This window comes from Micromys minutus, assembly GCF_963924665.1.
Source record: "Micromys minutus genome assembly, chromosome: 22".
NCBI classification, from domain to species: Eukaryota; Metazoa; Chordata; class Mammalia; order Rodentia; family Muridae; genus Micromys; species Micromys minutus.
The window spans coordinates 13,193,426-13,220,615 of NC_137957.1; the positions used below are offsets into that span (position 1 = coordinate 13,193,426).

The window sequence follows — 27,190 nt, forward strand, 5'->3', positions numbered from 1 at the left end:
GGGATCTCTCCTTTCAAGGGTTTAGTGACAGCTTTCAGTTCCAGACCAGCCTCGACTATACGGCTAAAAGCATTAAGTCCATCTGGTTTGATAAACACTGTGCAGACATCTGGGAAGGGGAAGGCTGGATAAAGAAAGCGATGGACCAGGTTTACGGCACTCCCTCCACTCAAACATTGCTTGATTTAAGGTAGATGCATTGTCTTTTCTGTACAGTTACCTAGCTATTTAACAGATTTTCCATGTTAGGAAGGCATGGTGGCTAACACTTAATTGTGGCAGCACCTGGGAGGAAGAGGCAGCTTGGTCTACATATCAAATTCCAGGACGAGAGACCTGTCTCAAAATTTCCAGCTGCGGTTTAAACTGAGGGGATCCCGAGAGGACGCAGGTGAGTGTTGTCTGACCAGCGTGGCTGTCCCATTCTGACCGTGTGTGGACTCTAACAGTCCACGAGCCACTTCTCTACTTGTTCACCGCCTGGGCTCCTGGGCAGCGGCAGGCAGTGATCTGCAGGCACAGCACTGTAAGCAGATCCAGAGGGAGGCAGGCTGGGAGCACAGGTGAGCAAGGTCCGTTACATTTGACAACGGTTTCCCTAAGTGTTCAGTACTCTGAGAAATAAAGCATGCTCTCAGACCAGGGCTGGGTGGGATAGGCCAGAGCTATCCAGTGCCACCAAGTGGAACCTAGGACAAGAAAGCAGGGCTGAGCTTGCAGCCACAGCAGCCACCGAAGGTACAGAGCCAAGTCCAGTTTATTTTCCCAACAAAACAAGCTGACATAGCAGGGACACAGCATCCTCTCAATAAAGCAGAAGACCAAATACTGCTCAAAGCACAAATGAGCCCCTAGCTTCCCTCTGTCTTCCAGAAGAGCCTGACCTCTCGAGACAATGGCAGAGTCACTGAAGACAGACACTTACCCAGGGTCAAAGACCCCTGGAGTGCGACAGGTTGGCCCGGAACAGGACTGGAGCATCATCAGCCGGTAGTTCATCTTTCCCAGAAGCTCGGGGTCTATGCTCTTAGCAATGTTGGTGATCTGGTCTGGATCTGCCGTTATGTTATAGACTTCCACAAACACCTTGAGGTAAAAAAAGGAAGGAGGAAAGAAGAAAGCAAATGTTATACTGAGTAAATACTCCTGCGGCAATTATTCCTAAATGGGAAGGGAAGGAGGAGATGGAAAACCAAGGCCTGTCAATCATGGGGTCTAAGGCTCCAAGATCCACACATGATTGCGTGCTGCGCTGGGTACACTGTGTCAGACATGTGGTCCCAGGTGGAACTGCAGCTCCCTGCCTACCCCACATCTTCAGGAAAGTAACTGACCATTCAGAGCAGCAGTTCGCAGCTGGTGTTTTCCAGGGGTCACCTAAGACCATCGGTGTCCTGACAGTAGGTTAGTTATGAAGCAGCAATGGAACGAGGAGTCGTGTTACAGACTCAGCGTTAGAAAGGACGGGGACACTGGAGAGTGAGCACAGGAGAGCCCTCGGTGGCCTGGCCTTAGCGTCAAGACACACTGCCACTACTCGTGAGGGGACGCTGGAGGCCACACTTTCCCCTTGGACTTAAGCAACAGGGTGGAGGAGAAGCATCCTGACTTCTGGAGCAGTGTAGTCTGGGATGGTTTGTGCGCACAGTAGGCAGACTGCTGGGCATCGGCACCTTCCACAGCACACTGCTCTCCAACAGAAGGCCAGGACGTGGGGGTGAACGTGGCTCTAAGGCCTTTAAACCTCCGCCCTCAGACTACCACTCACATTACAAACAGATACACAGGTGGAGGACAGCTCAGCTGGAGGGAATCTTGCTTTCGAGCTGTACAGGAAGATGGGTCCATTTTGAAGGACAAAGGTGAGCACAGGCTGAGCACCTGCCTGACACTGCACCCTGGCGTCCACAGAAGCCTTCAGATGACCTATGCTTATCAATGAGGCTCAAGCCCCATCTTCTCCACCTTCTCCTGGGTAAGCCAGAGGCTGGCCAGCCTATTGGGAAGTGCTAGTTCCTGTCTCTGAAGCACCTCACTGCTAGCCCTCTGGCCAGGCCAGTGAGATTCTGAAAGAGCCAACTGTGTGGAGGTGGTGCAGCGAGAAGACTCCGATGAGAACACTCAGAATGAAGCTTTCCATGACACTGACCTTGTGAGCTGCAGGAGACCTGAGGGGGGAGGTTGGGGGTGCAGAGAAGAAACACACCTTCCCTGGGTAGAGCTCTGGGGTCATCTCATGCCGCCACCAAGCCCAAGCAATGGGCACGGTGTGGGGGTGGAAGGGGTGTCCAGGCACACGGCTCCTCACCTCTTGGTCGTCGAACTCGCAGTACTGTAGGTTCCACATTGGTGACAGCGTCCTCACGCAAGCGTAAGTATTGTTGTACGCATCCTCACACACACAGTCCGGGAAACATTGCTGGAGGAACAGTTTACAAGGTAAATGAGGGCTGTTCTGACCGTTTCACAATCTCAGCCACACAGGCTGGCTGAAGACAGACACCGGGAATGAGAAAACTAGAAATGAGTCACTCTGCAGGACTATCTGAACGGTCATCCCAGGGTGAGAAGAAAAGCACCACAAAGGACCAGACTCATGTCTTCCACAGTCGGCCGTGTCCTTTAGACACAGTTTAAACAAAACAGCCCGTCTCTGTTCTTCCCTGCTGGCCTGGAACTCGGTCATCTGCCCAGGTTTTCCTGGAGATGCGTGTGCAACACACTGGGCTGGTTCCTTCACTCAGAGCACTTTGCTGTCAGGAGAACCAATGCTCCACCCCCAAAGCCTGGCCAACGTGGCTGTCACCAGTGATAGCGGAAGTCATAGGGACAAACCCCATCTCTCCCGCTGTGAGGAGGGGGAGAAGCGGGCATGATGCCAGCAGCGTCGTCACTCGGGTGACAGAGGTGTCTAAACAGCACCTGCCGTGCGGTGACGGTGACGGAGGATGAGCTACTCACAGACACTCCAGGACTCAAAGAAGGACAGGTCGGGTCGGTGACATTACGCCCTTCTCCTTGATACTCCACCAGGACATCTGACCTCCAGGTTAAGTTACTTTCCCCTTTCTAGAAGGAAGAGCAGACATGGCTCCTTGAGGCACGAACTGATAAGTGAGCAGGCATTCACACCGCCCACAGGCCCGAGACAGCTCCCTCCCTAACTAAAGGGAGTGCGTGGTAAGACGGCCGTGCGAAAGCTCTGCGGTCATTTATGGTGCGCAGTCTTTAGAGTACGGCCACACTCCTGGAATGCTTGCTTTACTGATCCTCTAAGGTGTGTGGTGCAGGCGATGATGACAGCCAGAAAACAGGAATCCAAGGTGGGGCAGGTGGCTGCGGTCAAGGCGGGCGTGCATACAACGCCTAGCCTGGCAGAGGCTCTGCATGCCCTGAGCAGCGGAGAGACAGGAGGTGCTGGGGCGAGGGGTGCAGGCCTTGCACAACCATAAGTCACGTACAACCCATACATCCCGTTTACTCTCTGCCACACGCTAGCAGTGTGGAGAAGGAGGCAGCATTGGGATGCGGACATTTGAGACAGGCAGACACACTCTGGCAAAGGGAAGCCTCTAGGACGGGCCATCTGGGGATTAGAAGCAGATGAACTCAGGAGAACATACGTCCAGGTGGGTTGTGAACCCCAGCATTTAAGAGGGAGAAACAGGAAGAGACTAGGGCTGAGAGCCAGGGCCTAAACCTTTGGAGGCCCTGAGCAGCAGGCAACCTGGGCCAGGGACATGTCTGCAGCACCAACTGCTTGGGGGGCTGAGGCACAAAAACTGAGATCCCATCTCTCGGAGAGAGAGGGAGAGAGAAGGGGGAAGGGGGTGGGGGATGGCTTTGAGTAAGGAAGAGCAAAGCTGCTTCAGAAGCCAGCCAAGGACAGGTGCTAAAGGAATAGAGAAAGACTGAAGGAGACCAGCTCGGAATGGGACCCTTTTATCAGTCTAATGTCTTCAACAGCTGGGTAGCAGCATGCTTGACACCAGCCATCTCAAGCCCTAGGGTCGTCTTTCTGCTGCTAGTGACGGATGCAGGGTCTCACACACGACAGGCAAACCCTATGAGGGACACACGTGCACAGGAAGCTGAGCAGCGCTGCTGAGGCGGGGTCTCTAAGTGTGCTGCTGGATCAGCTGCGAACGCAAACTCCGAGGCTGATTCATTAGTCTTAGCAAGCCCCTGGCACTCGTGTGTCTGAGAACCGTGCTTGGAAAGGCACTAGAGCTGGGGAATGGGTACTAGCCTGTACGAGGCCCTCAATGTCAAGAAGGGAAGGCCGTGTGTGTACGTTTATGTTCTGTATGTACATGATCTGTACATCTGCCCAGCTCAGTAGCCCCAGGATAAATGAATGGGACTCCACTCCAATCTAACTTCACCCCGAAGCCAGGGCTGGGTTAGAAGTGGTCCCGAGGCTGTGAGCTGCTGACCTGGCCCGCAGGACAAGGCTAATACAATCCAAGAAACGATGGCTCTTCCCTGCATTTCGGTTCACTTAAAGCCACATGTCAGCTGACCTGATCTGCAAGTGCACCATAAAACAGCATGGTGGGGCCGAGACGCTCAGGACTGACAACATGGATGGACAGACAAAATGCATGTCTCCCTGGGAGAGTGGGACTCAGAGTGAAGTGCAGACAGCACAGCTCCATTCGTACTTCCAGGGACGACGACTACACAGAGGTAAAGGGCTGGAGGCCGCCTGTGGGCCGGGAAGGGAGCAGCGGTGTGTGTGTGTGTGTGTGTGTGTGTGTGTGTGTGTGTGTGTGTGTGTGTGTGTGTGTGTGTGAACGATGACCGGGGATGATGGAATGCTCTGGAATTAGACTGACAGCCAGACAACTCCAAAACACCAGAAATGCCTGAACTGTCTGTCCCCCCTCATATGTGCCATATGAACGGAGCTGATCTGAAAGTGGCTCGTCTTATTAACAAGGAAATGTGAAACTGACCAAATCCTGTCTTGCACTCAGCCAGCTGGCAGGCACTAAACAGACAGCTTATATAGCACATAGGGATTCTCAACAGGATGAGTCTGTGAAGCTGGACCACCAAAGACACTATGCGGGAAGAGACGGGCAACCAGCTCACGGTACATTTAGGTAACGGAGTACCAGATAGCCGAGAACAATATGGATCCATCTTGGAAACAATCTACTGAATCTTGAATCAAGCCCAGATAGTGCGGTATTGTGTGTGTGTATGTGTGTGTATGTTTAAAGCTGTCCCAAACTGTTTAAGGTAACATACATAACTACCAACAGAAAGGTGTAACTGGTAATACTGGTCTCTCTCAACCTGTTTCTCCCTCCCTCCCACCCCCCACTTTGGTACCCAAGGCCTTCTGCCTGCAGCTGCGCCCATAGCTAACACTCAGGTGGGAAACGGGCCTGACGGTTGGTCAATCCCAGCCTCCAAGGCTCTGCAGGCAGCAGGCTTCCTTTACTTCAGCATCTCTGACTGACCCTCCACCACCTGAGTCTCCTACAAGGTTACTCATCGCCCTCTCCCTGGCTTACTCTATAGGGACTGCAACCTCTACTCTCAGACCACAGATTTCTTCCTGGGAGGAGAGAGGAAGAGGATACAGGCAGCTGAAGGTGACACACGGTCCAGTCAGACTTTTCCTTCAGGGAACTGCTTCCCGCCACAAGGCCGGAGACAAATCCTGCTCTTTGCCTCAGAGTTAGTAGCTTATCTCTGTCCACCTGGAGTTAACTTCGGGACTGGGCTCTGGGTTGGCGCTGGCTTTATACTCACCAGGATGGGCAGCAGGGACATCCCATCCATCTGTGTCTTGTTCAGGTCATAGCCAGCGAGGTCCAGGATGGTGGGACCCAAGTCAATATTGGAGACCAGCATCTGCGTGAGAGAAGCGATCCGTCTGAGACCCAGCTAGTCTCATGCCCCTTTCCCACCCAATAACCTCTCAGCAGCATACCGGACACCATGACCTCCGGATAACCTGCTCTCCCACCCAGGGACAAACAGTCAACTGCAACTCAGGGCATGGGCTTGTGGGTCGCACTAATGCCCTGCAAGTCCCGTACTTCCCATGTCTGCGTGGTTACTATCGGGCATTCGAGAAGCCTCTGTAATTTCCTCATCGTGAACACGGGCACTGCTGACTCCCCCTTGGGTCAGCTGCTCACCTACTTGGAGTTCACATTTGCTCATTAAACTTAACCCCCCATGCATTCCTTAACATTTTTTCAAAGATTTTTTTAAATTAAAGTTAGGTTTACTGGGAAGCTGCTCTTGGGTGGGTGAGTTTGCTGGCCCCACGGATGGAGGCAAGTTGCCATGGGGAAAAGGGGGTGGGGGAGAGATGATTTATGTATTTTTAAGTGTAAAAATGCCCCAATGTATGTGAATGTATCACAGGTACGCAGTGCCTACAGAACCTTCCCTCTCTCCCTCCCTCTCCCTAGATGGGGTCTCTATGTAGCCCTGGCTGTTCTGGGACTCACTATGTAGACCAGGCTGTCCCCCACCCACAAATCAAGGAAGATGAGCTCATGTTATTATAGTCTTCAAAGTGACCACTACTCTGTCCCCAATTTATTTTAAACAGGGTCTGCCATGTAGCCCAGGCTAGTCTCAAACTCGTGATCCTCCTGCTTCAGCCTTTTCAATGCCAGGTTACAGGTGTGCTCCAGCTGCCTGGTCTTGCAGTAGACTGTGAAGGCCACAGAGAACTTACTCTAATTGGTCAGCAAATTTCCTTAAACAGCACAAAACACTGCTTTAATGAAAACACTCTAGGGCCCGTGTGATGGCCCAGGGGGTACTAAAGGTCACTAAGCTTGATGACCTAAATTCAATCCTGGGTCCCACAGGGTGGAAGGAGAATCAACCTCCTCCCCACAAGCTGTCCCCCAACACGTGCACCATGACACATGCATACATACGCATAATTAAAAAAACTATATTAAAACAAACATTCTAGAAACCAGAAGCAAAAGTCTTACATTTTCATCTCAACTTATTCTCTTGGTTAAGAACATAGTTTTACTTTTGTGTACAATACTTCTAAGGACCTAAACCAACATGGTTCCATTTAAATACAGTGGAGAATATGTCAGTTTTAATGTTAAAAAAAAAAAAAAAAAACCTTTACTGTGTGTGTGTGTGTGTGTACAAGCACTCACATGTAAGCTAGAGGACCTCAGGTGTCATTCTAAGACAGAGTCTCTCATGGGCCTGGGCTCAGTGACAGCCTCAGCGAGTCTCTGGCTCCTGCCTCCCCTGTGCTGCGATCACAGCGTTTTCCAGATTCTGAGGAACGAACTCAGGGTCTCATGCTTAGGTGGCAGCTTGGCCTACAGGGTGAGCTCCAGGCCAGAGAGCCCTTGTCTCAAAAACAAGATGAGAAACCAGGCGCGATGGCTCGGGCCTTTTATTGGAGCACAAAGAGGCCCTCTGGGAGACAGACACCAGCCTGGTCTACACAGTGAGGACAGCCAGGGAGACATTGTGAAACTATCTCCAAAAAACAAAACAAACAAACCCCCTCAAAAACCCAAACAACCTACCAACCCTCCTTCCCCTCAAAAAAAGAACACAGTGAACAGCTCCCAAGGAACACTACGTAGGCTGTCCTCTGGCCCGTGTGTTACACATGAAGTACATCTTTTGAATTATGGGCAGCCCAACAGAAAGATTGAAAAAAATATCAAGTAACTGTCATTTTAAACTTAAAACCAAATTGGAAGGGCTGATATGACACGCAGGGGCAGAGCCAGCGCTAACACAGCCTGGCTCTGAATCTATTAGCGTGTCTTGGCAGCTGTCGTGGGTTCCATTCCATGGGGACAATTCAGGAGCAGCAGTCCATATGTCACTGAAAGTGCACCAGAGCTGTCTCCAGAGAGTAACCAGACCCACAGACATGGGTCAGTTTCCTTCTTTCAAGACCCCTGGGTGAACTGAGCAGCTTGCTCACGGTTGGTAAGTCTGGATGTAACTAAAAGATCACCACAGGAGAAACACGAGCCCCCTAGAGTCCAGGAGGTGAGCGGAGGAGCCCGTGCCATAGGTGCTTTTCGGAGTTAAAGCAGGGTACAAGATAAACTGTGCATGCTAAAGCAGTAAACACCCAATATGAAAATAGTAATTATCAGTCTCACCGAAACACCCTTCAGATTCCAGGCTGCATGTTGGGGAGACACTGCCATAAGGCCTTTGGCTCAATGGCAAAGCCTGGCAATGCCGGTACCGATCAAGTCATTACGATTTGGCATAAGAACCACAAACACACAACACGTCCTCAGGATGCTTTCTTCCCATACACATGCATGGACCTTCTAGAAACAGGGCAGGAATTTTGCCTATGAAGCAGGTGGCTTCAAAATCTGCACATACCATGTAAGGAGACTAGAGACCTTACATGGTTAGGGATTGTGAGCAGAAAATTCCAGTGAATTTCTACCCTTGGTCTCACAGGCTTGATTAGCTGTGCAAACCACGGTGAGTCCTCTCAAAACACACCGGGCTTCCGGACACTAAAGCTCGACATTAACCAAGGAGGGATACACTCCATGCAGGGCTACTGCAGGCAAGTCACATAGCACCCCAGAAGGCACCAAAGGGTCCATCTGCCAAAAGAGCTAGGAGCATTTGAGAGAGTCTAGCAAAGGTTGAGCTGCTGCAGTGGATCTAGGCAGAAGCCGGGGTATCACCCAGTTACACTGAGTAGGGATGAAGGCGGCAGTAGGCTGTAGGCATGGCTCAATGGCTAAGAGTACTGGCTGATCTTCCAGTGAACTTGAGTTCAGTTCCCAGAACCCACGCTGGGTGGCTCACAAGTAATTCTAACTACAGTTCTAGAGCAATGTCTCCCAGCCTTCCTAACGCTGTGACCATTTAACACAGCTCCTCGTGCTGTGGTGACCCCCAACCATAAAATTATTTTGTTACTACTTCATAACTGTAGCTTTGCTGATGTTATGAACTGTAATGTAAATACGCAGGATCTGACATGTTGGCGATTGGTTCTAATGTACACCTGTCTGCTATACCCGTGAGCCCAGGAAGTGTGGCAGGACACCCACTGTAAGGACAGACACAGCTCTTGTCAGTTCTGACTCTACTTACCACAAAACCCACTTTACTAATGTGGGTGCACCCCAGTGTAGGTGGAGGGTGAGGTGTGAATGTTAGAGTGTACCTCTAACAAGTAAACTCAACTGGATGTGGAGTTAGCTGACAGCGGGAAGGATGGGTCACACATGGGCAGAGTGTGAAGACACATCCTAGGGGAACTCCTAAGCCAGAGCCTTTAAGCACAAGGCTGAGGTGAGCAAATCAGTCAGAAGCCACCAGTCACATCAAGGCCCAAAGGAGAGATGGCCCACTCAGGAGGGAGAGAGAAGGCCCACTCAGGAGGGGAGTGTTCAACGTCAATGGTGCCTCCTGCCCCTTGCTTGCTGGTTCTAACATCTTTCCTTCTCATTGCTCTGCTGAGTGCTGGATCCGACCTGGTGACTCCATCCTTCTCAACATCCTTGCCTGTGCTCCAAAGCCCAGAGGCCTCTCCTGCTGTAGCCAAGCTTCCCTGCTTCTCTGACACAGGGACTATGAATTAACCTTCCCCTGCTGCTCCCCGCTATGCCCAGGACCTCAGGTTGCAGTGCTGACATAAGGCACCGGATGGACATCCTGCCCCCGGGAGGGTGGGCTCAGCTACACTGCCTGAATTCCGGAGTGGGGCTCTGCTGCTTTTTAATTACGAGTTTCGACAAACCAATTCTCTTGATCCTGCAGACTCTTCCTCCATAGCATGGGGACCAGAGGGACAACCTCCTGGGTTCTGGAGGTTGGGTGAGTTATGCCCACAACACTCAGACCACCACCTGTCACTACGGAACAGCTCTGACGAGCCAGATGCTGCCTCAGTTACTCAGGAGAGTCAAGGCCTCCGACTTTACCACATACTTGGCACGAGGAAGCTGCTGAGGAGAGGGAATGGCTTGTTCCTCCTGCAGCAGAGGACACTCACTCCACTTCCTTCAGTTTCTGATGGAACATGCAGTCCCAGGCTCCATGCTTCTCAGAAGTGCACAGCCTACCAATATGGACGTCGCACTCCGATCAAAAGCCAACCTCGGTAAGGCACACTTAAGATCAGCTGACCTCTCAGCCGGCTGGCTTTAAAAGGACTGGCCTGTTCAGAAAGTGCCAAAACTTGTGGTGGAACACGGGTCTTAGGAGCAAATGCACCATAGATGATAGCTTTGAAGGCCACTGTATCTTTCTGGGGACAGTTTAACAGTGAAGCACCAAGTGCACTGGATCAGGAAGTAGGGGGACAGTTTAACAGTGAAGCACCAAGAGCGCTGGATCAGAAAGTAGGTGAAAGGTGGGGAGTGAGGGTACCAGTGCCACCACCAAACACAGACAGCCCAGAGCACCCGGATGTCTGGGTCATCTTGGGGTTTTAAATCCAATTATGTGTTTGTTCCTTTTCTCTGGTCTCAGAGCTTAGGTGATGATGTAGAATCAGGGACTGCGTACTGTCATCTCCTGACCACTAGGGAAACGTGTTTAGGATCAAGTTAACCAGCACCTCTATGAACCAAGTGCTTCAATGAGACAGGCCGGGAAAGACTGAACCAATGGGAAGAAGATGCTGCGCGTCACGGGCCGGGAAGGGAACAGAGCAGAAAAGCTTTTGTAAGGAAGGGGAAATTGCTAGATAGCATGCTCTCCTGATGTGTACCAGGAACTTGGGAAATAAGATTCTGCAAGTACAGGAAACGGTGAGATTCACAAGCCACTCCCTCCCTGCAGACTCTTTGGTGGAACAGTTGGCTTCCTGGGGAGGGTCCCAGAAAAGCATCTCCCATGAATCGATATGGATGAAGGATGGTTAGTGATGTCAAAGAGAAAACATTTTCTTAACCAATGAAAACCAGAAAACCATTCAGGTACAAGTGCATGTATTCACATATGAAAGTAACTGCCTATATCCATACACAGAACACACATGAAAACTTAAGAAACCCATACAATTTCAGACAGTGACTCTGATGAGAGTCGCTCATGCTGAAGTCAATCTTGAGATGAACCACGAGAGTGGGAATTCACAGGGGGCAGTGTTCAGCTGCAGGAGAAACCACGGGCAGAAGAGCATATGTCGAGCCCTCCTCCAGGAGGGACAGCCACGTTGTCAAGTCACACAACACGCTGCACATACAGGAGTGGCTGCAGTCGGGCACCTACCTTGCTTGTCTGGTTTGGTTTGATCCCAGGCCCTCGAACCAACAGTGGAACTTTGATATCAAACTCATACAGTTGCCGTTTGTCTATTGGCAGAGAGAACTGCCCTGGAACAAAACACACAGAGTCAACACAGAGCCAGGATGGTGTGCAGCACACACACCATCGAGTTGTTGAAACATTAAGATGTCTTAACTGGTTTTTAAGATTTTTTTATTCATGTGTTCTCTCTCTCTCTCTCTCTCTCTCTCTCTCTCTCTCTCTCTCTCTCTCTGTGTGTGTGTGTGTGTGTGTGTGTGTGTTAATGTATGTCACATGTGTGCATGCCGAAGGAGGTTAGAAGGAGCTGTTGGATGTCCCAGAGCTGGGGTTACTGTCAGGCACCCGACTCGGGTGCTGGGAAGTCAGTCCTCTGGAAGCGTTCTACTTAAACATGAGCCATCTATCTTTCTAGCCCCTTAACTCAGTTTTATAACAGAGAGCTTACACTCACCTAGTTTTTCTTGCCACAGGACAGGAAAAACAATGTTTACCTTCTCTAGATAAATAACTGTGAAGAACTTGTTCTAAACAGGACAAACTGAGAAAAAGTAACATCTGGGAAACTGAAAAGACAAATACACACTTATTTATGTGTATGTGGCCTGACCAGGCGAATGTTGTCACCCACACACTGCCAAATAAGGGAGGAACAGACCCTGTCCCTGAGACACTGTAGTACAAGACCATGAAACAAGGAAAGCCTCCTGAGACATTCCAACAGACCATACTAAGGACAGAGTGAGGGCGTCAACGGTTGGCAAAATTCAGTCTGAGGAAGAGTTTTAGCTTGCAAAGGGGATCGCAATGACAGGTTCATAGGAAGGGACCAGGTTAGACCCCATCAACACTGGCACCCCAAGTGAGACAGCCAGCCATGGCGGGCCTCAGAGCTTGAGATGGTTGGCTTTCTCTGCATCACCTGAAGGTCAGTCTCAGCTCTTACTACCAGACCACAGGAAACACTGAGTGGAAATGAGCAAGCAAGTCCTCACAAGATAGCATCTAGCTGAGCCAGAGGAAGAAGTGTTGTAAAGGACAAAAGATGCACTTTTCTCAGTGGATCAGTGGCACCTGAGACTCTGAGGCACTCAAAATTCAAGACTATCTGCTTAGTAAATTAGACAGGCCTGGAACCATAAGTGCTGGGAGCTGCTTCAAAATCTCTAGAAAAACAGCCGGACCCCATGGTTCTCCATGATCCCAAGATGCTAGAGGCCAAGGCAGCAGGGTCATGAGGTTAAGGCCAATCTAAGAGATGAGTGAGACCCTGATCCAACACCCAAGGGCTGGGGATGTAGCTTAGTGGTAGAGCACTTGCCTAGTGTGCACAAGGGCCTTTGTCTAAATGCCAGCACTGCAGATTCCACCTGCCACACACACACACACACACACAGAGAGAGAGAGAGAGAGAGAGAGAGAGAGAGAGAGAGAGAGAGAGAGAGAGAGAGAGAGAGAGAGAAGGCAGGAAGAACACTGTGGCTGAAAACTTGATCAGGAAGGCAAGAAGGTGGTTTTTTTATTAGTTCTTCCTAACACGAAGAGGCAGGATGTATGCTGACCAGACTGGCCTCAAGCAATCCTTCTGTCTTAGCCTTCTCAGTAATACAACAGCACACACATCACAGCCATTTCTACCCACACAATAATAGGATAGGTGCTGTGTCAGTCTGTTTAAATGAAAGCAAGCCTGCTGTTAACTCAAGGGGAAATGTATAGACACAGGAAACAGAGAACACGTCTTTAGCAATAGGGGTACATGTTAGAAAAGGGTGGAAGTCAAAGTCAGACTGCAGTTTTCAAAAGCCAGAAGCGCTCCCCAAATTATAAGATCAATAGTAAAACTGTGCTTGCAAGAAAATTTTGTTTCCTGTCTACAACAACGTAAGTTCCACTTATCCTACAGATGCGATCTTCTCACTTTCCCCGTGCTGACTCAGCTCTGTAAATGATTCTGTGCTCCTGCCCGAGACCTGAGCTTAGCGTCTCACACAGTGCACGATGAAACCTGGCTTCTGTGGAGATGCTTCACCGAGGAGTGCTGAGGAGGAGCCTACGTCTGCTCACCCCACCGGCCACTCACCTGTGTGGTAGCCGTTGTCTGATGTGTAGAAGATGTACGTATTGTCCAGCTCGCCAGTTGAGTCCAGTCTCCTCACCAGTTTCTCCACAAGGTCATCAACTGAGAGCAGGGTTTGCCACCTGGAAGACACGGGGTGGAGCGGCTCAGGGGCAATGGCCGCACAGAAACACTCATCTCCAGTAGAGCAAACGGCTCATGCTCAACTCTGTGCGTCACTGCAAATTCCAGAACACGGTAAGTACCTCATCAAACCTGTTTCCGAAGAAACAGGTCAGGCTTTTAGTGATGAGCGGATTTTACTTTTCACGGCTTGCTGTATGAGAACTGAGCTACTCAGAAAGGAAAGGTGGTAATTCGGTATAGATTACTACAGATTGGTTCAAGTACGTCTGTGCTGCAGTACTGTTTAATAGTCCAAATGCCAGGCGCTGGTCTATAGGCAAGAGGCCACAGCTTGTCTTGTCTGTTGCCTGGTTTTGTAAAGTTTAGCACATAGCAATATTTTCATATTGCCCAAGGCTGCCTTTGTTTTGGGACACATGGCCTGCAGTCTTATAACATTTACCCTAATTATTATCTGGTGCTACAAAAAAAAAATGTTTACAGACCTCTGGTCCAAATTCAATACAGTCTAAAAAGTGACATATCACGTCTTGCATCCAAACATCAAGTTTAAATACTTCGCTCAGTATTTGGGCTTTTTGTCACATTCTTTACCAGGTCTTAACGTGAATGGTTTAATCAGTCTTGGGGTCCGAAGGGTATCTGGTGCACATGAATATAAAGGCATGTCTGCGTGCTTCTGAGGCGGCAGTGCCACGCAGCATCTCTCCCACCGACCTGCCTCCATTTCCTCAGGACAGGGATGCTTCCATCCCTGCTCTCAGACCACCCACACTGCGGACGGAGTAGCGGGGCTTACCTCCTTCTGAAGGCGTCATCTAGGAACTGTATTGAGGAGTTCGTCATGGGAGTCTTGGCTTGCCTAATTAACCAGTGCTTGTTCTACGGTTCAGAAGAAACAAACGTTAACACCAAGTCACCACGGTCACACTCAGACATTCCTACAGTCCGTAGACAGAGGATCGTTCACTCTCTAGCAAAGTGCCTGGAAGCTGTTGAAGCCACGTTAGACTATGTTGTCCTGTGCTTCCGCAGCAGCGTGACACTTGTCAGCAGCAGCGATTAGAGACTCTGTGAGAGCCTCTGAGCTGAAGTGAGATTCAGCTGGTAACTCTGACCCCAGGTCAACTATGGCTACAAATGGGCAGGTACTAACTTACCTCTCTTTACTTCTGTCTGTAAGCCCCTGCTTTCCACTGATCTGTCAACCCTGGGGCAGGTCCTGTACTTGAATTTAAAGCTACAAGTTCTGCACTACTGGACTGGCAGAGCATGGACGCTTGGCTCCCAGCGCCCACACAGGACAGTTTCAACTGTCTGTAACTCCAGTTCTAGGGCCACTGCGCCCTCTTCTGTCCTCCTTGGGTACTGCACCCAAACCACACCAAAGACAGACACACTGAAATCTTAAAACATTAACAAACCCCTTTCAAGTCCAGTTCTGGAAGGTCCTTTTATTTACACGCAAACCACATTTCAGTAACAAAAAGGATGCTCAGATGACATCAGCTCTTTATGCATTCTTAATAAAACTACATTTCTCCAACCTTTCTTTGGTTAATAGAAATTCGATCTTAATCCTCCTGACGGAGGCTCACTTCAACTCGCACATGACTGGGACATCTTGTTGCAGTCACTTTTCTAACCCAAGGATTTCAATATTACTGTGCTCAGTAATACTGAAATATTAAGATGCTTCTAGTAACTCTCTTTGGAACACAAAATTGAGACCAGTCCACTAGTTTAAAATCAGCTTCTCAACCTAATAAGCACAGGCCTGAGTTGTGGCACAGAGTATACCAGATGTTTCCCTATATTTTAATCATTACTGTAATCAAAGGCTTGAGACCTGCCACCTTAGGGGGGCAGCAGGAGGGCAGCATCTGGCTCATCTCACAGACAGAAACTGATGCTTCTGGCTCTGACTTTAAGACTCATCCTGTATCATTATGACTGAGGAATACTTTGAGGAGACAGGCTCGGTGGCAAAGACCTCTGATCCCAACAATTAGGAGGCAAAGGTATGAAAGTCGCTGTGAGTGAGGCCAGCCTGGTCTAGAGACAGAGATAGTGTTTCACAGAACGTACTAAGGAAAACGGTTTGGGAGACAGTGAACAGAAGGAGAGAATGGTGTGTGCCAATGTTTCTGTTGCTGAAAATGTGACTTCTGTCTAAAGAGGAAAGAAACTTCACATGTGGACTTTAAGTTTCAGGAAATATTTTGATAGGACTTCTCCCAGGAATCTGGGGTGCCCAGTACCTTGGGTAGGAAAATAGGGGAAAGGGAAATGGCTTATTAGATACATTTTAGGGACAAGGGTTGACTGATGAGGCCACTGCTTGGGTAGTGGCATGTACAGTGGCATGTGCCTTGCCACCTACACACTATACTGTGGCTCCTCTCTCCATCCTATGCCTTAGGTGAGAATCACCCAAGCCTGCTGCAAGTGCAAATGTCCCTAGGGACTTGGCTTAGCTACTCCCAGGACAGAGGAGGTGGGAGACAGGCTTATAGTCAATCAGACGTGGCAGTGCCTTTATCGTTCCTAGGAATCTCGTCTAGCTGCTCACTGCTGCTCACGGTAGGGACTTTAATCTGTATCTTTAAAAACAGTTTTATAATCTGTTGTACTAGGGCAGGTAAAACAGTCTCTCCAGAAGAGCTCAAAGGAAGCCCCTTCCAAGGCTTGAAGCTTCCTGACCAGCGAGAATGGCTTACTTCAAGGATCAGAGGAACCTACCGTCCCATGGATATTGAAGTTCTTGTTTCTTGGTGCGATGACATTCTGGAAAGCCTTCTGGTACTGAGGTGCAGCTGTCCATGGTGAGTGGGGCGCTGGAGTGGAGATCATCATGAAGAATGGCTCAGAGTTAGACTTGTAGTCCAGGAAGTCCAAGGAGAGATTGGCCTGACACACACAGAGAGCTGTCATCTCCTGTCCTGCCTAGCAACTGTGTGCAATGGGGAAGGTTCTCTTGGTAGACAGAGCACGCAGGGTCAGTGTGGATGCTAATCTCAGATATAGGTTATGTCAGGGCTGGACCATGCCAAGGTCTGGACCTTGACAAGTCCACCAAGGAGAGTAATTGAGACCTTAACTTTCTAAGACCTAGAGTTTATGTTCCTCAAACAGTAAGGGATAGTAAACTGTCCATTTTAGTATTAATTTATAGTCATGACACCTTAAGGAACACTAAGAGGGCCAGTGGGAGGGTTTGGCAGGTAAGGTGCTTCCAGCCAAACCCAATGTGCTGTGTGCCCTTCGCAGACCAATATTGTGGGAGGAGAGAATCAACCCCACTGTCTTTTTTTTTTTTTTTTTTTTAATGTATGTGAGTACACTGTAGTTGTCTTCAGACACACTAGAAGAGGGCATCAGATCTCATTACAGATGGTTGTAATGTGGTTGCTGGGAATTGAACTCTGGACCTCTGGAAGAGCAGTCAGTGCTCTTAACTGCTGAGCCATCTCTCTAGCCCCAACCCCACTGTCTTAATCCCAACTACGAGGTGTGCAGCTGCCAGCGGTTTCTCCCCAGTTCAGCCCTGCGTCCGCCTCATCCAGAGGACACTCTCTGGACAATGCTCTCCCATCCTTCAGGTTTCTGCTCAGAAGATACCCATCTCCCTCTACCCTCTGACTTACCTTACCCATCAGTGACTAATTAAGTAATAAATGAACGATCATCAGTAAACAACTGCGTGTACATATCCCCGCCCCCAGAGGTTGCCTTCCAAGGACCTGGTCTTTGCCCTCTCCAGGGAACAACTGCAGTGCTATGTGCTAGACTGTCAGCGGAAGGTTTCCCTTAGAAACATGTCAGGTTGGGAGCAGTCTACCTGACCTCAGTGCTTTACAGGCACATGGGCTCGCCCTGTGAAGGACACCTGAGGAGAGTCTCTGTGGCCACCACAGTCACAGATAGTGGCCTTTACCTCTGGAGAATATGAGACTCGAGTCTTGGCTTATATGCAGAGAAAAACAGCCCAGAGGTCTTTAATAAGCTGAAAATATTCTTTGGCAGACAGACCTAGTCCCTGCGAATTTCTGTTTGCTGGTACAAATCAGACTCAGCTGCTGTCTAGACAAAGCAGTCATGTGTGAGGCTGGGCCGCTGAGCCTCAGAACTTACCAGAACATCTGTCAGGTAGTCCAGGCTGTAGTTCTCACCATGTTTCCGCGCCTTCCCATTGATAGAGAGGGTGTAGTTATAGTATTTAGAATTCTTTTCCTATATGAAACAGGAAGTAACATTTGTGAGGAAGTCACTATACAAAGGCACAGTGTGACCTGCTGGGCTAAAGTGCCCTGTTTAAAGGCGACGAGACAGAAGAGGGGCAGCTGTCTGCATCAACACTGAATTGGGTTTGAGGAGCATTATCATAGACTAGCAGGGTTTCATTAGTCTATGCTGTTTTAAAAGCCACACTTGGGTCAGGAAGACCAGGGAATCACATGGCTCAGGCCACTAATGGCAGGAACATACCTGGGATGAGGTGACTCACCAGCCAACAGACTTTTGTTACAGAGACAAGTCACCTGCCAGAACACTTGGGCCGGTACGGGGCTGAGTCAGAGGACACATGTTCTGTGTCTCTAAGCTGTTATCACTCACCTCCGTGGTCACTTACCAAGGCATACCAATAACTCCAGCCCAGAGGCACATGCTCCAGTCCACCTGCATCTGGGGCTCCATACTGAAAGGACAGTGGGGCAGGGTGTTAGAGCCCCTCAGAGAGTCCACACAGTGGGGCAGGGTGTTAGAGCCCCTCAGAGAGTCCACACAGTGGGGCAGGGTGTTAGAGCCCCTTAGAGTCCACACAGTGGGTCAGGGTGTGAGATCCCCTTAGAGTCCACACAGTGGGGCAGGGTGTGAGATCCCCTCAGAGTCCACACAGTGGGTCAGGGTGTGAGAGCCCCTCAGAGAGTCCACACAGTGGGTCAGGGTGTTAGAACCCCTTAGAGTCCACACAGTGGGTCAGGGTGTTAGAGTCCACACAGTGGGTCAGGGTGTTAGAGTCCACACAGTGGGTCAGGGTGTGAGATCCCCTTAAAGAGTCCACACAGTGGGACAGGGTGTGAGATTCCCTTAGAGAGTCCACACAGTGGGTCAGGGTGTGAGATCCCCTTAAAGAGTCCACACAGTGGGACAGGGTGTGAGATCCCCTTAGAGAGTCCACACAGTGGGTCAGGGTGTGAGATCCCCTTAGAGAGCCCAGACAGAAATAGGCAACTGAGAACAGCTTTCAACCAGTGCCCGAGACAACGGGTGCACGACTTGCCTGAACACACAAACCAGTTAATGAGTGGCGAACTCTGTAACCCAAGCCTTCTCTTCAGCAGCCAGTGACCATGTCACTGTGCTAAGCCTGGCCTGCCAGCTGTTCTGAATGGCCAGTGTGCCATTCGATCATTTAACATACAAAGACAGTCAAAAGAGAACTTGTGCAATGTGAGTTACGGAACCCCAGACGTCGGTGTAGACGGCTTTGTTTGTACGCAGCCAGGCAAACTCACCCGGAGTGTCCACAGTTGCATCTCTGCTACAGTGGCACTGTGCCGTAGCTCTCGGAGACATGTGGCCTTTAAGCTCAACATTTGCCATCTGGCTATTACATGGGACCTATTCATGGGTATGTGCCGTGTTCCAACTGAATAACCTAAATGACACTTGGCTGTTCATAGCCAAGAGAATCAGACGCTTGCCTATTACTTCCGCTGTCCTGATAAAAATCAACTTTGGGGGCTCGATTTATTTGATAAAATGATTAGAAGAGGCCACAGCACACCCCTACCCCCATCTAAATACTATTTATTTAGTACTGCCCATTAAGGCAGAACAGAACCTCTGAAGACTGTCTCTGCACCAGTGGTTCCCCTCAAACAACCTTCAATGTGCAAAGCAGCCCAAGTTCCCTTCTGACCCTCCAGCTGCCCCGATCCCTGCAACAGAGCGTCTTCCTGCTTCTCATAATTCTTTCAAACTGACTCATCCTCCCTCAAGGCCAGTGGGCAGACCCCCTCAATGACAGGGAGAAAGGACCACAGAAAATTCATGTGACATGAAGAAGGAAAGGATGTCAGAAAGCACACACCTCTTCATCCAGCACCCCAGTTTAACTGTCACTGGAGAGAACCCCAAACACCCCAGTACAGCATTTCCTTTAAGCATAGATTGTAGGAAACTGAGACCAAGGTGGTGCATTGGGGCTCTGCAGCCCTGAGTGGCAGCCACAGTGAGGGCCATGTGCTTCCACGGCCTCCCAGCCACGGCTGAGCCCTCCCGTCACACACCCTCCACAGGCTAGTCTCACTTTCAGTCTGTCCTCACTCTGCAGGTCAAAAAATGAGCTGTACCCCGAACTGTTGTAATTCGGAAACGATTCTCAGAAACCTGAGCGCAGCATCGAGCCCCTCCCCCTTGATACTGAAGAGGAGGAAATGGAACAATGACACTGTGACAGCCACATGATCAGAAGAATCCCAGATGAATGGGCAGATCAGCTGCACAGAACCAAACCCGTGAATAGCATGACTCGAACTGATACCAAGGAGAAAAGTAGTGAAATAAACGGATTCCCTTTTCAAATGCTGTTGTAAGAAAGCAGACCACTCCGCATACCTCATTTAAATACTTCCCAGCAAAGAAGGTCTGATAGCCGCACGCCGACCTCAGGATCGCTGGGAAAGTGTAGGGCTCCTGGGTCTTCTGCCAGGACTTGCTACTGCAGTTCCCCTCCAGAGTGTTGTTCACGACGTGATGGTTGTGTGGGTACTTTCCAGTCAGGATGCTGGCTCGGCTGGGGCAGCAGAGAGCACTGGGCACATACTAGAGAGGGGGCGTGAGAGGGAAGAGGAAGGCACTTGTTTCAGCCTCTCATGGAGCAGAGCCTGTTCTTTACACCCCTGAGCTGCTTGTCAGACACAGCAGACTATAAAATGAAGTCAGTGAACTAACTGTTACCTGAGAAACGGGGACCGGGAGGCAGGTGGGAGAGGTGAGGTGGAGCTGGGTGTAAACGTCATAATTAAACCCGGAATCCATGATGGCATCCTTTAAGTATTAAATTTGGTTTGCTGTTGTTTTTCTGCTTTTCAGGTTGACCTAGCAAATGCGAAGCATACACTCCACCACTGAGCTAGCTTCCGGTTCTGACTGGCATTTTAAGAGGCTCAACAAGGGTTGAGGTCTCCACACGAACGCTCACTCCCTACCACCGCCCCTTTAAGCCGTGTTATTTGCCCTCTGTAATTCCGCTTTAAAAACACGTTAGTTATGTACGCATATGTATGTGCTGTATGTGTCTTCACGAGTCTGTCACTTGTGTGTGGGTGCACACATGGAAGCCAGGAGAGAGTGACACCCTCACAAGTGGGGCAGGAAAGGAGGCGCCACAGTTCGAGCAGCTTGCTGAACAGTCTTGAAGACTGGCACGTAGCACCGACCACTAGCAAGGCCAATGGCCCCACGTGTAATTTCTACATTGACCGTTCTTCTCTCCTGGCCTCGCTGGCTTTAACTGTTGAATTGACGCAGCCTAGAGTCACCCAAGGTGGGAGTTTCTGAGGGACTGCCCAGATCAGACTGGCCCGTGGGCATGTCTATGGGGACGACCTTGATTGTTAATTGATACAGGAGGGTCCTGCCCACTGTGGGTGACGGCATTCCCTGAGCTGGTCCAGGGTTGTATAAGAAACACTGTTGTATAAGCTAAGCCATCACGGTGACACACACACTGTTAGTCCCAGCACTTGGAGGCAGAGGCAAGTGCAGCTCTGAGTTTGGGGTCAGCCTGGTCTACAGAGCAAGTTCCAGTGCAGCCAGGGCTACACAGAGAAACCCTGTCTTGAAAAACAAAACAAACAACAATAGAAACCTTCAAGTCAGTTAAGCCTGGGTTCAAAATTGAGCCAGCAAGGCCAGCAAACAGTCTTCCTCTGTGGTTTCTGCTGGAATTCCCGCCTTGACGTCCCTCAGTTATGGACTGTGACTGTATGCTGTGTGCCTAATAAAAGCTTTCTGCCCCAAGCTGCCTTCGCTCAGAGCGTTTTACCACAGTCGAAAGGAAACTAGAACATTTCCCTTTTTGGCCTTTTATGGTCAGTTTCACATAACGCTGAAGGTTCACACTTCATCGTAGATCCTAGCTAAAACATCATCTTATGGGTTAGATAGATCTCTGGTGCTGACAAAACCCATCCACGCTTGGGCCTGGGTCTCTAGTCCAGTGGTTGAGCAAATGCACAGCAAGTCGGACGCCCTCGAGAAATACTATCTTGACTACTATTACCCAGGTAATATATAGAATCATTTAGTTGGATTTTGAAAAGTCTTAAAACTTTAATTAGAAGTATATTTTATTTTACAATAGTGTCTTTTTATAGAAATGATGTGCCTATCAACATATCAAGCATTTTTTCAAAAAGTACTGTTGCTTGTATCAATTTTTTTTTTTTTTTTTTTTTTTTTTTTTGGAGACAGGATCTCACTATGTAGCCCAGGCTGGCCCCAAACTCACAGAGATCTACCTGCCCCTGCTTCCTGAGTGTTAGGGATAAAGGCTTGCACCACTGTCTGGCTTCCTTGAAGATATCATAACCATTTCTGGCCACTGCCTGTTGTTCCTAGAGTGAAGTTTCTGCTGCTAAATGGAGCTCTGTGTTCTTTGATATGTTTTCTTCTTCTTTCTTCTCTAAAGTCTCACTATGTGACCCTGGGCAGCCTCTGCCTCTTGCGTGCTGGAATTAGAGGCACATACCAACATACTGGGGTCTATTTTAAGTTGATACGTGGACTGAGTTTTCCAGGTTAGAATGAACTCTTCCTCCCTTCAACTACTCCTTCTGTGGACAACGCTAATCCGTGTAAAACTTGCTGTGGCCTTACACCAACGCATTCATCATGTGCTGATTCATGGAACCAAAATGACCCTGAGGTGGACCGTCATACTGACTTCATTTAAAGCAGGGAAACCAAAATCCAAAACGAAGCTAGGAACAGGCAAATAAAGAACTAAAGATCTGTTCAAAATTAGGCGGTCTGGCTACAGAGTCTATACTTAAACCTGAGCAGGGCACTGTGCTATCACTCAGTGAGGTCGACACCCTTACGGAGTTTTGTGCATGGTTCTTGGATATGAACAGTTGGACTTGTTCTGGGTCTCTGATTCCATACAGGCCGTGTGTGTGTGTGTGTGTGTTTTCAGGGTTAGCTAGCAGAGCGCATGAAACGTTCACTCTGTAGCAGCTTACACAGCATAAATGTCCTTCATTTGCACAACCAGCTTCAACCCTCAAACAGTAAGGATTTCAATAAAATTCCCAAGTTATGCAGCACTGCACACTAGCTAAGAAAATACCTGCAATTAGTCAGGTGTATTGGCACACGCCTTTAACCCAGCACTTGGGAAGCAGAGGCAGGCATATCTCTGTGAGTTTAAGACCAGCCTGGTTGACTGAGTGAGTTCTAGTACAGCCAGAGCTACACAGTGAGATCCTGTCTCAAAACAAACAAACAAGCACTCCTCAAAAAAAAAAAAAAAAAAAAAAAGAGAGAGAGACCAGCAATTTATCATTTCAATTAAAAAAATAAAACTCTTCATACCAGGAACTTCATTTAAAAAAACAAGGAACAAAAGCAACAACCAACCCACTAGAAATGAAGCATGAGGCTTCTTCCTGGGGTGTGATATGATATCTAACGGCATCGCGTTGGCTTCTAAACTTACAGCGCTGGAGAAAGTCATCCCCTTCTCTCCGATGAGTGCCTTGGTTTTCTTCAGTGGTGTCTACAAAGTAAACAATTCCTCGTTAAACAGTGTATGATAAAACACAGAAATCAAAATTTGTGTTTTGTTACAACTCAGATTTATATTTTATCTTGTGTGTGCGGTTGTTTTGCCGGAATGTGCATGTCTGTGCCTCATGTGCACGCATGCAGTGCCAGCGGAGGCCTGTAGAGGGCATCAGATCCTCTGGGAACGGACAGACGTACAGACTGTTAGTGGTTGTGTGGGTGCTGGGAAAACCTGGGTCTACTGCAAGAATGAGTACTCTTAACCTTTTCAGCCACCCCTGCAGCCCCTTTCATCTTTATCTGAATCATTTATTTCCAAATGGTTAGCTCTGGCACAAAGTCAAAAGTAGTGATTCTGGAGATGAACGTCAGGTAAACCCTGTACAAGTAGGAAGCCAAAGTTCATAGCTAATAATGCTGTTCGGTTCATGGGGGCCGCAGGTAATGAAATCACGGTGCTCTCTTATTTGCCAATAACCCCAAGGCATGGACTGATCAGCAGGGAAGCTCACAGTCATGAATGGGGAAGTAATGCAACACTTAGATTATGAAAGCCAGAGAAGGTCACAAGGTTCACAGCCTGCTTCCAACCTTCCACCGTAAGGATGGAACCCCGGCACAGTAAGGACAGAAGGACTCCACTGACTAGCCCCTGCAGTGGTATGTGAGTCAGACTATAGCATGTGTACAGAGGCACACAGACCCTGTTCATCATAGATGTAATTACTGCAGGGCTGGGGACTGAACCCGGGCAAGCACCCTCCTACCAGCTACATGGCCAGGCCTATTGGTGTGTTCCATCTGCACTTTTCATCTCTTGTGCATCCCCTAAGATCTGAAAAAGCACAGGGGAAAGTTATCTTCACCCCAGAAGGCAGAGACAGTTTTGTAACTATCCATCAAAGGCACACTGATCTGTCTTCACTTCCTGGACAGCAAAAACTAAAGCGGGTGAGGCTCATGAGGAGGCCTGTAATGATTCTGAAAACCTTTCAGACCCAAGAACGAACTGTATAAGTCTTATGTCCACCAGGACAGGCCATCCAGAGACTGCTCCACCTGGAGATCCATTCCATATACAGACACCAAACCCAGACACTATCTCGGATGCTAATAAGTGCTTGCTGACAGGAGCCTGATATAACTGTCTCCTGAGAGGCTCTGCCAGAGCCTGACAAATACAGAGGCCGACGATGCTCACAGCCAACCACTGGACTGAGAACAGGGTCCCCAATGGAGGAGTTGGGGGAAGCACTGAAGGAACTGAAGGGTTTGCAACCCATAGGAAGGACAACATTACCAATCAACCCCCACCCCCACCCGAGTTCCCAGGGACTAAACCACCAACCAAAGAGGACACATGGAGGGACCCATGGGCTACATATGCAGCAGAGGACGGCATTGTCTGGCATCAATGGGAGGAGAGGCCTTTGGTCCTATGAAGGTTCAATGCCCCAGTGTAGGGGAATGCTAGGGTGGTGGGAGTGGGTGGGTGGGTGGGGCAGCACCCTCATAGAAGGGGAGAGGGAATGAGATAGGGGGTTTGCTGAGGGAAACCTGGGAAAGGGGATAACATGTAAATAAATAAAATATTCAGTAAAAAGAAATAGAAACTAAAATACTTTGACAGTTGAGGGTCACCACAACATGAGGTATTAAAGGTCACAGCTCTAGGAAGATTGGGAACCAGTGGTGTAGAGAAAGAATGGGGACCGAGAGGGATTCAGTCATCAAACTGATAAGCACGCAAACCTACCAGCAGTGTTAGGTTTACAAGGAGACTCTGGTGTGTCATGTGCTAATCTCAGCAAACACTGAGCTAGGCGAAGGCGGCAGGAAACTCCACCTTGCCCTCCCTCACCACTGCTTTAGGACCTGAGCAAGGTAATCAATGACTTCAGGTGACCAATGACCTCAGGTAGTGCAGGTGAGAGAGAGTACCGCAGGCTACGTGACACACCTGGTGGGAAGAAAGCGGGAACCTACTTCAGATGAGCAACCTGTGGGGAAAACAGCTCGAGAGACAGAAGGGAAAGAGTGGGAGACAAGGCTGCGTAGGCATTTCGGGTTAGAGCTTTACGTGGTAATCTACGTGTGGCTCAACAAGTCCCAAGCAAGAGACCGCACTATACTGGAAACACATCCATGCTAATCTGAAGGGACGGTGGCTGGTCAGGTGGAAGCCATGTGTCGGTATTAAGAAACCGCCGCTTTTATGCTCATGAGCAAATTCCCCTTTATAAAATCCAAAGGGCTCACTGACTTTCCTGACCCCAAGTATTAGCACTCCAAGGGTTTCAACGATTCCGTAACTCGGTGGCTGACTTTCCCTTCAACAATGGAGGTTGTCTCCCTTTAGGCAATGTCACATTTATTCCTTCCCTACATTCCCACATGGCTCCTGACCAGACGCACCCTCTTCCTAGAGTAAATGATTTAAAAAAAAAAAAAAAAAACCTGTGCATTTGTAAGCAATCGTCCATCACATCATCATTAAGGGGATAGTTCGGGGGATGGGGGAGACATACCCTGTAAAAACCAACAGAAGCCGAGTCTCTCGGATGACACATGGAACAAATACTGTGCAATGTTAAACATGAAAGGTGAGGTGACCACACATAACACAGAGCAATGGTGACTGACGGGCTGGAGAGATGGCTGGGTAGAAAAGGCTGTTCTTCCAAAGGACCCAGGTTTGATTCCCAGCACCCACACGGAAGCTCACAACCACCTCTAACTCTTCTAGCTCTTCTGATACACTCTTGTGCCCTTTGCAGGCTGTACACACATATAAGGAGGCAATCTGTTTTTGTTTTTTTGTTTTTTTTTAAAGTGGTGCATGCCTGTAATCTCAGCTCGTGGGAGGTAGAAGCAGAAGGAACAGGAATTCAAGTACATCCTCAGCTACATGGATAACTTGAGTCAGCCTGGACCACGCTGGATAGTTTTATGTTAACTTGACACAAGCTAAACTCATCTGAGAAGAGGGAACTTCAATTGAGAAAACACCCCCTTAAGACTGGGCTGTAAACAAGCCTGTATGTAGAGCATTTTATTAATTAGTGATTGTTGGAGGAGGGCCCAGCCCATTGTGGGTGGAGCAAGCCAGTAAGCAGCACCCCTCTGTGGCCTCTGCCTCAGCGCCTGCCTCCAGGTTCCTGTGCTGTTTGAGTTCCTGTCTTGGCTTCCCTGGATAGACAGGACAGCCAAATAAACCCTTTGCTCCCTAAGTTGGTTTTGGTCTTGGAGTTTCATCACAGCAATAGAATTCCTAACTAGGACATGGACTGTATTGGAAAAAGGAAAAAACAAAACAAATCACATTGAGTGAAAATCATGGGGTATCACTTTTGATCTGAGCCAGTGTGGGCGTGTGTGTGTGTGTATGGAGTCCTCACTTCTTAACTGTTGTGGCAATCTGAAACACAATTCCTCTCTCTGATAGAGACACTAGGCATAAGGCTTTATTCATAAATTACGCACTGTGGGTGAACCCCACCGACGACATTCCAGAATGCCCCTGAAGACTCAGTGCAAAGCTCCTATGCGGCCTTGAGTACCCCAGACAACATATTTACTTAACTCCTTTGCATCTCATCTCTCTCGCCAACACTGTCTGCAGCAGAAGGCTTCCGTGACATCAGAAAACAGAAAGAGAAGACGCCCCACGCTCTGCCCGGCACCACGGAAGTTCTCAACCGTCATTACCACCTCAGCTCTTCACTCCTGTCATCCTATTTGACAATTACTGTCACCGCTCCAACAGGGGGCCCCAAGAAAAGTCAGGATTCCCTCAAGTGACAGGAGCTGCAGCTTTAAGACAACCAAACACCCTTTCCTTGTTTATTCAGTGTCCGCGGCTCTTGTGGGATCCAGGAAACGAGCCTGGGTTGTGGACAGAGCACCTGTGGGAAGCTACAA

The 27,190-nt window shown here is 49.1% G+C and overlaps 1 protein-coding gene across 1 annotated transcript in view; it reads right to left on the bottom strand.

Annotated features, from left to right (window-relative positions):
- The window catches only part of GNS (glucosamine (N-acetyl)-6-sulfatase), a 32,568-nt gene that overhangs the window by 3,433 nt on the left and 1,945 nt on the right, over positions 1 to 27,190 (bottom strand). The window contains exons 2-13 of the mRNA XM_080935174.1: positions 23,202 to 23,261; positions 20,096 to 20,302; positions 18,105 to 18,170; positions 17,606 to 17,704; positions 16,214 to 16,381; positions 14,271 to 14,353; positions 13,349 to 13,467; positions 11,230 to 11,333; positions 5,767 to 5,868; positions 2,962 to 3,069; positions 2,309 to 2,419; positions 926 to 1,086 (exon numbers count right to left, since the gene is read on the bottom strand). Of these exons, the coding sequence (XP_080791300.1) occupies positions 926 to 1,086; positions 2,309 to 2,419; positions 2,962 to 3,069; positions 5,767 to 5,868; positions 11,230 to 11,333; positions 13,349 to 13,467; positions 14,271 to 14,353; positions 16,214 to 16,381; positions 17,606 to 17,704; positions 18,105 to 18,170; positions 20,096 to 20,302; positions 23,202 to 23,261 (1,388 nt within the window). The remainder of the gene's footprint in view (positions 1 to 925; positions 1,087 to 2,308; positions 2,420 to 2,961; positions 3,070 to 5,766; positions 5,869 to 11,229; positions 11,334 to 13,348; positions 13,468 to 14,270; positions 14,354 to 16,213; positions 16,382 to 17,605; positions 17,705 to 18,104; positions 18,171 to 20,095; positions 20,303 to 23,201; positions 23,262 to 27,190) is intronic.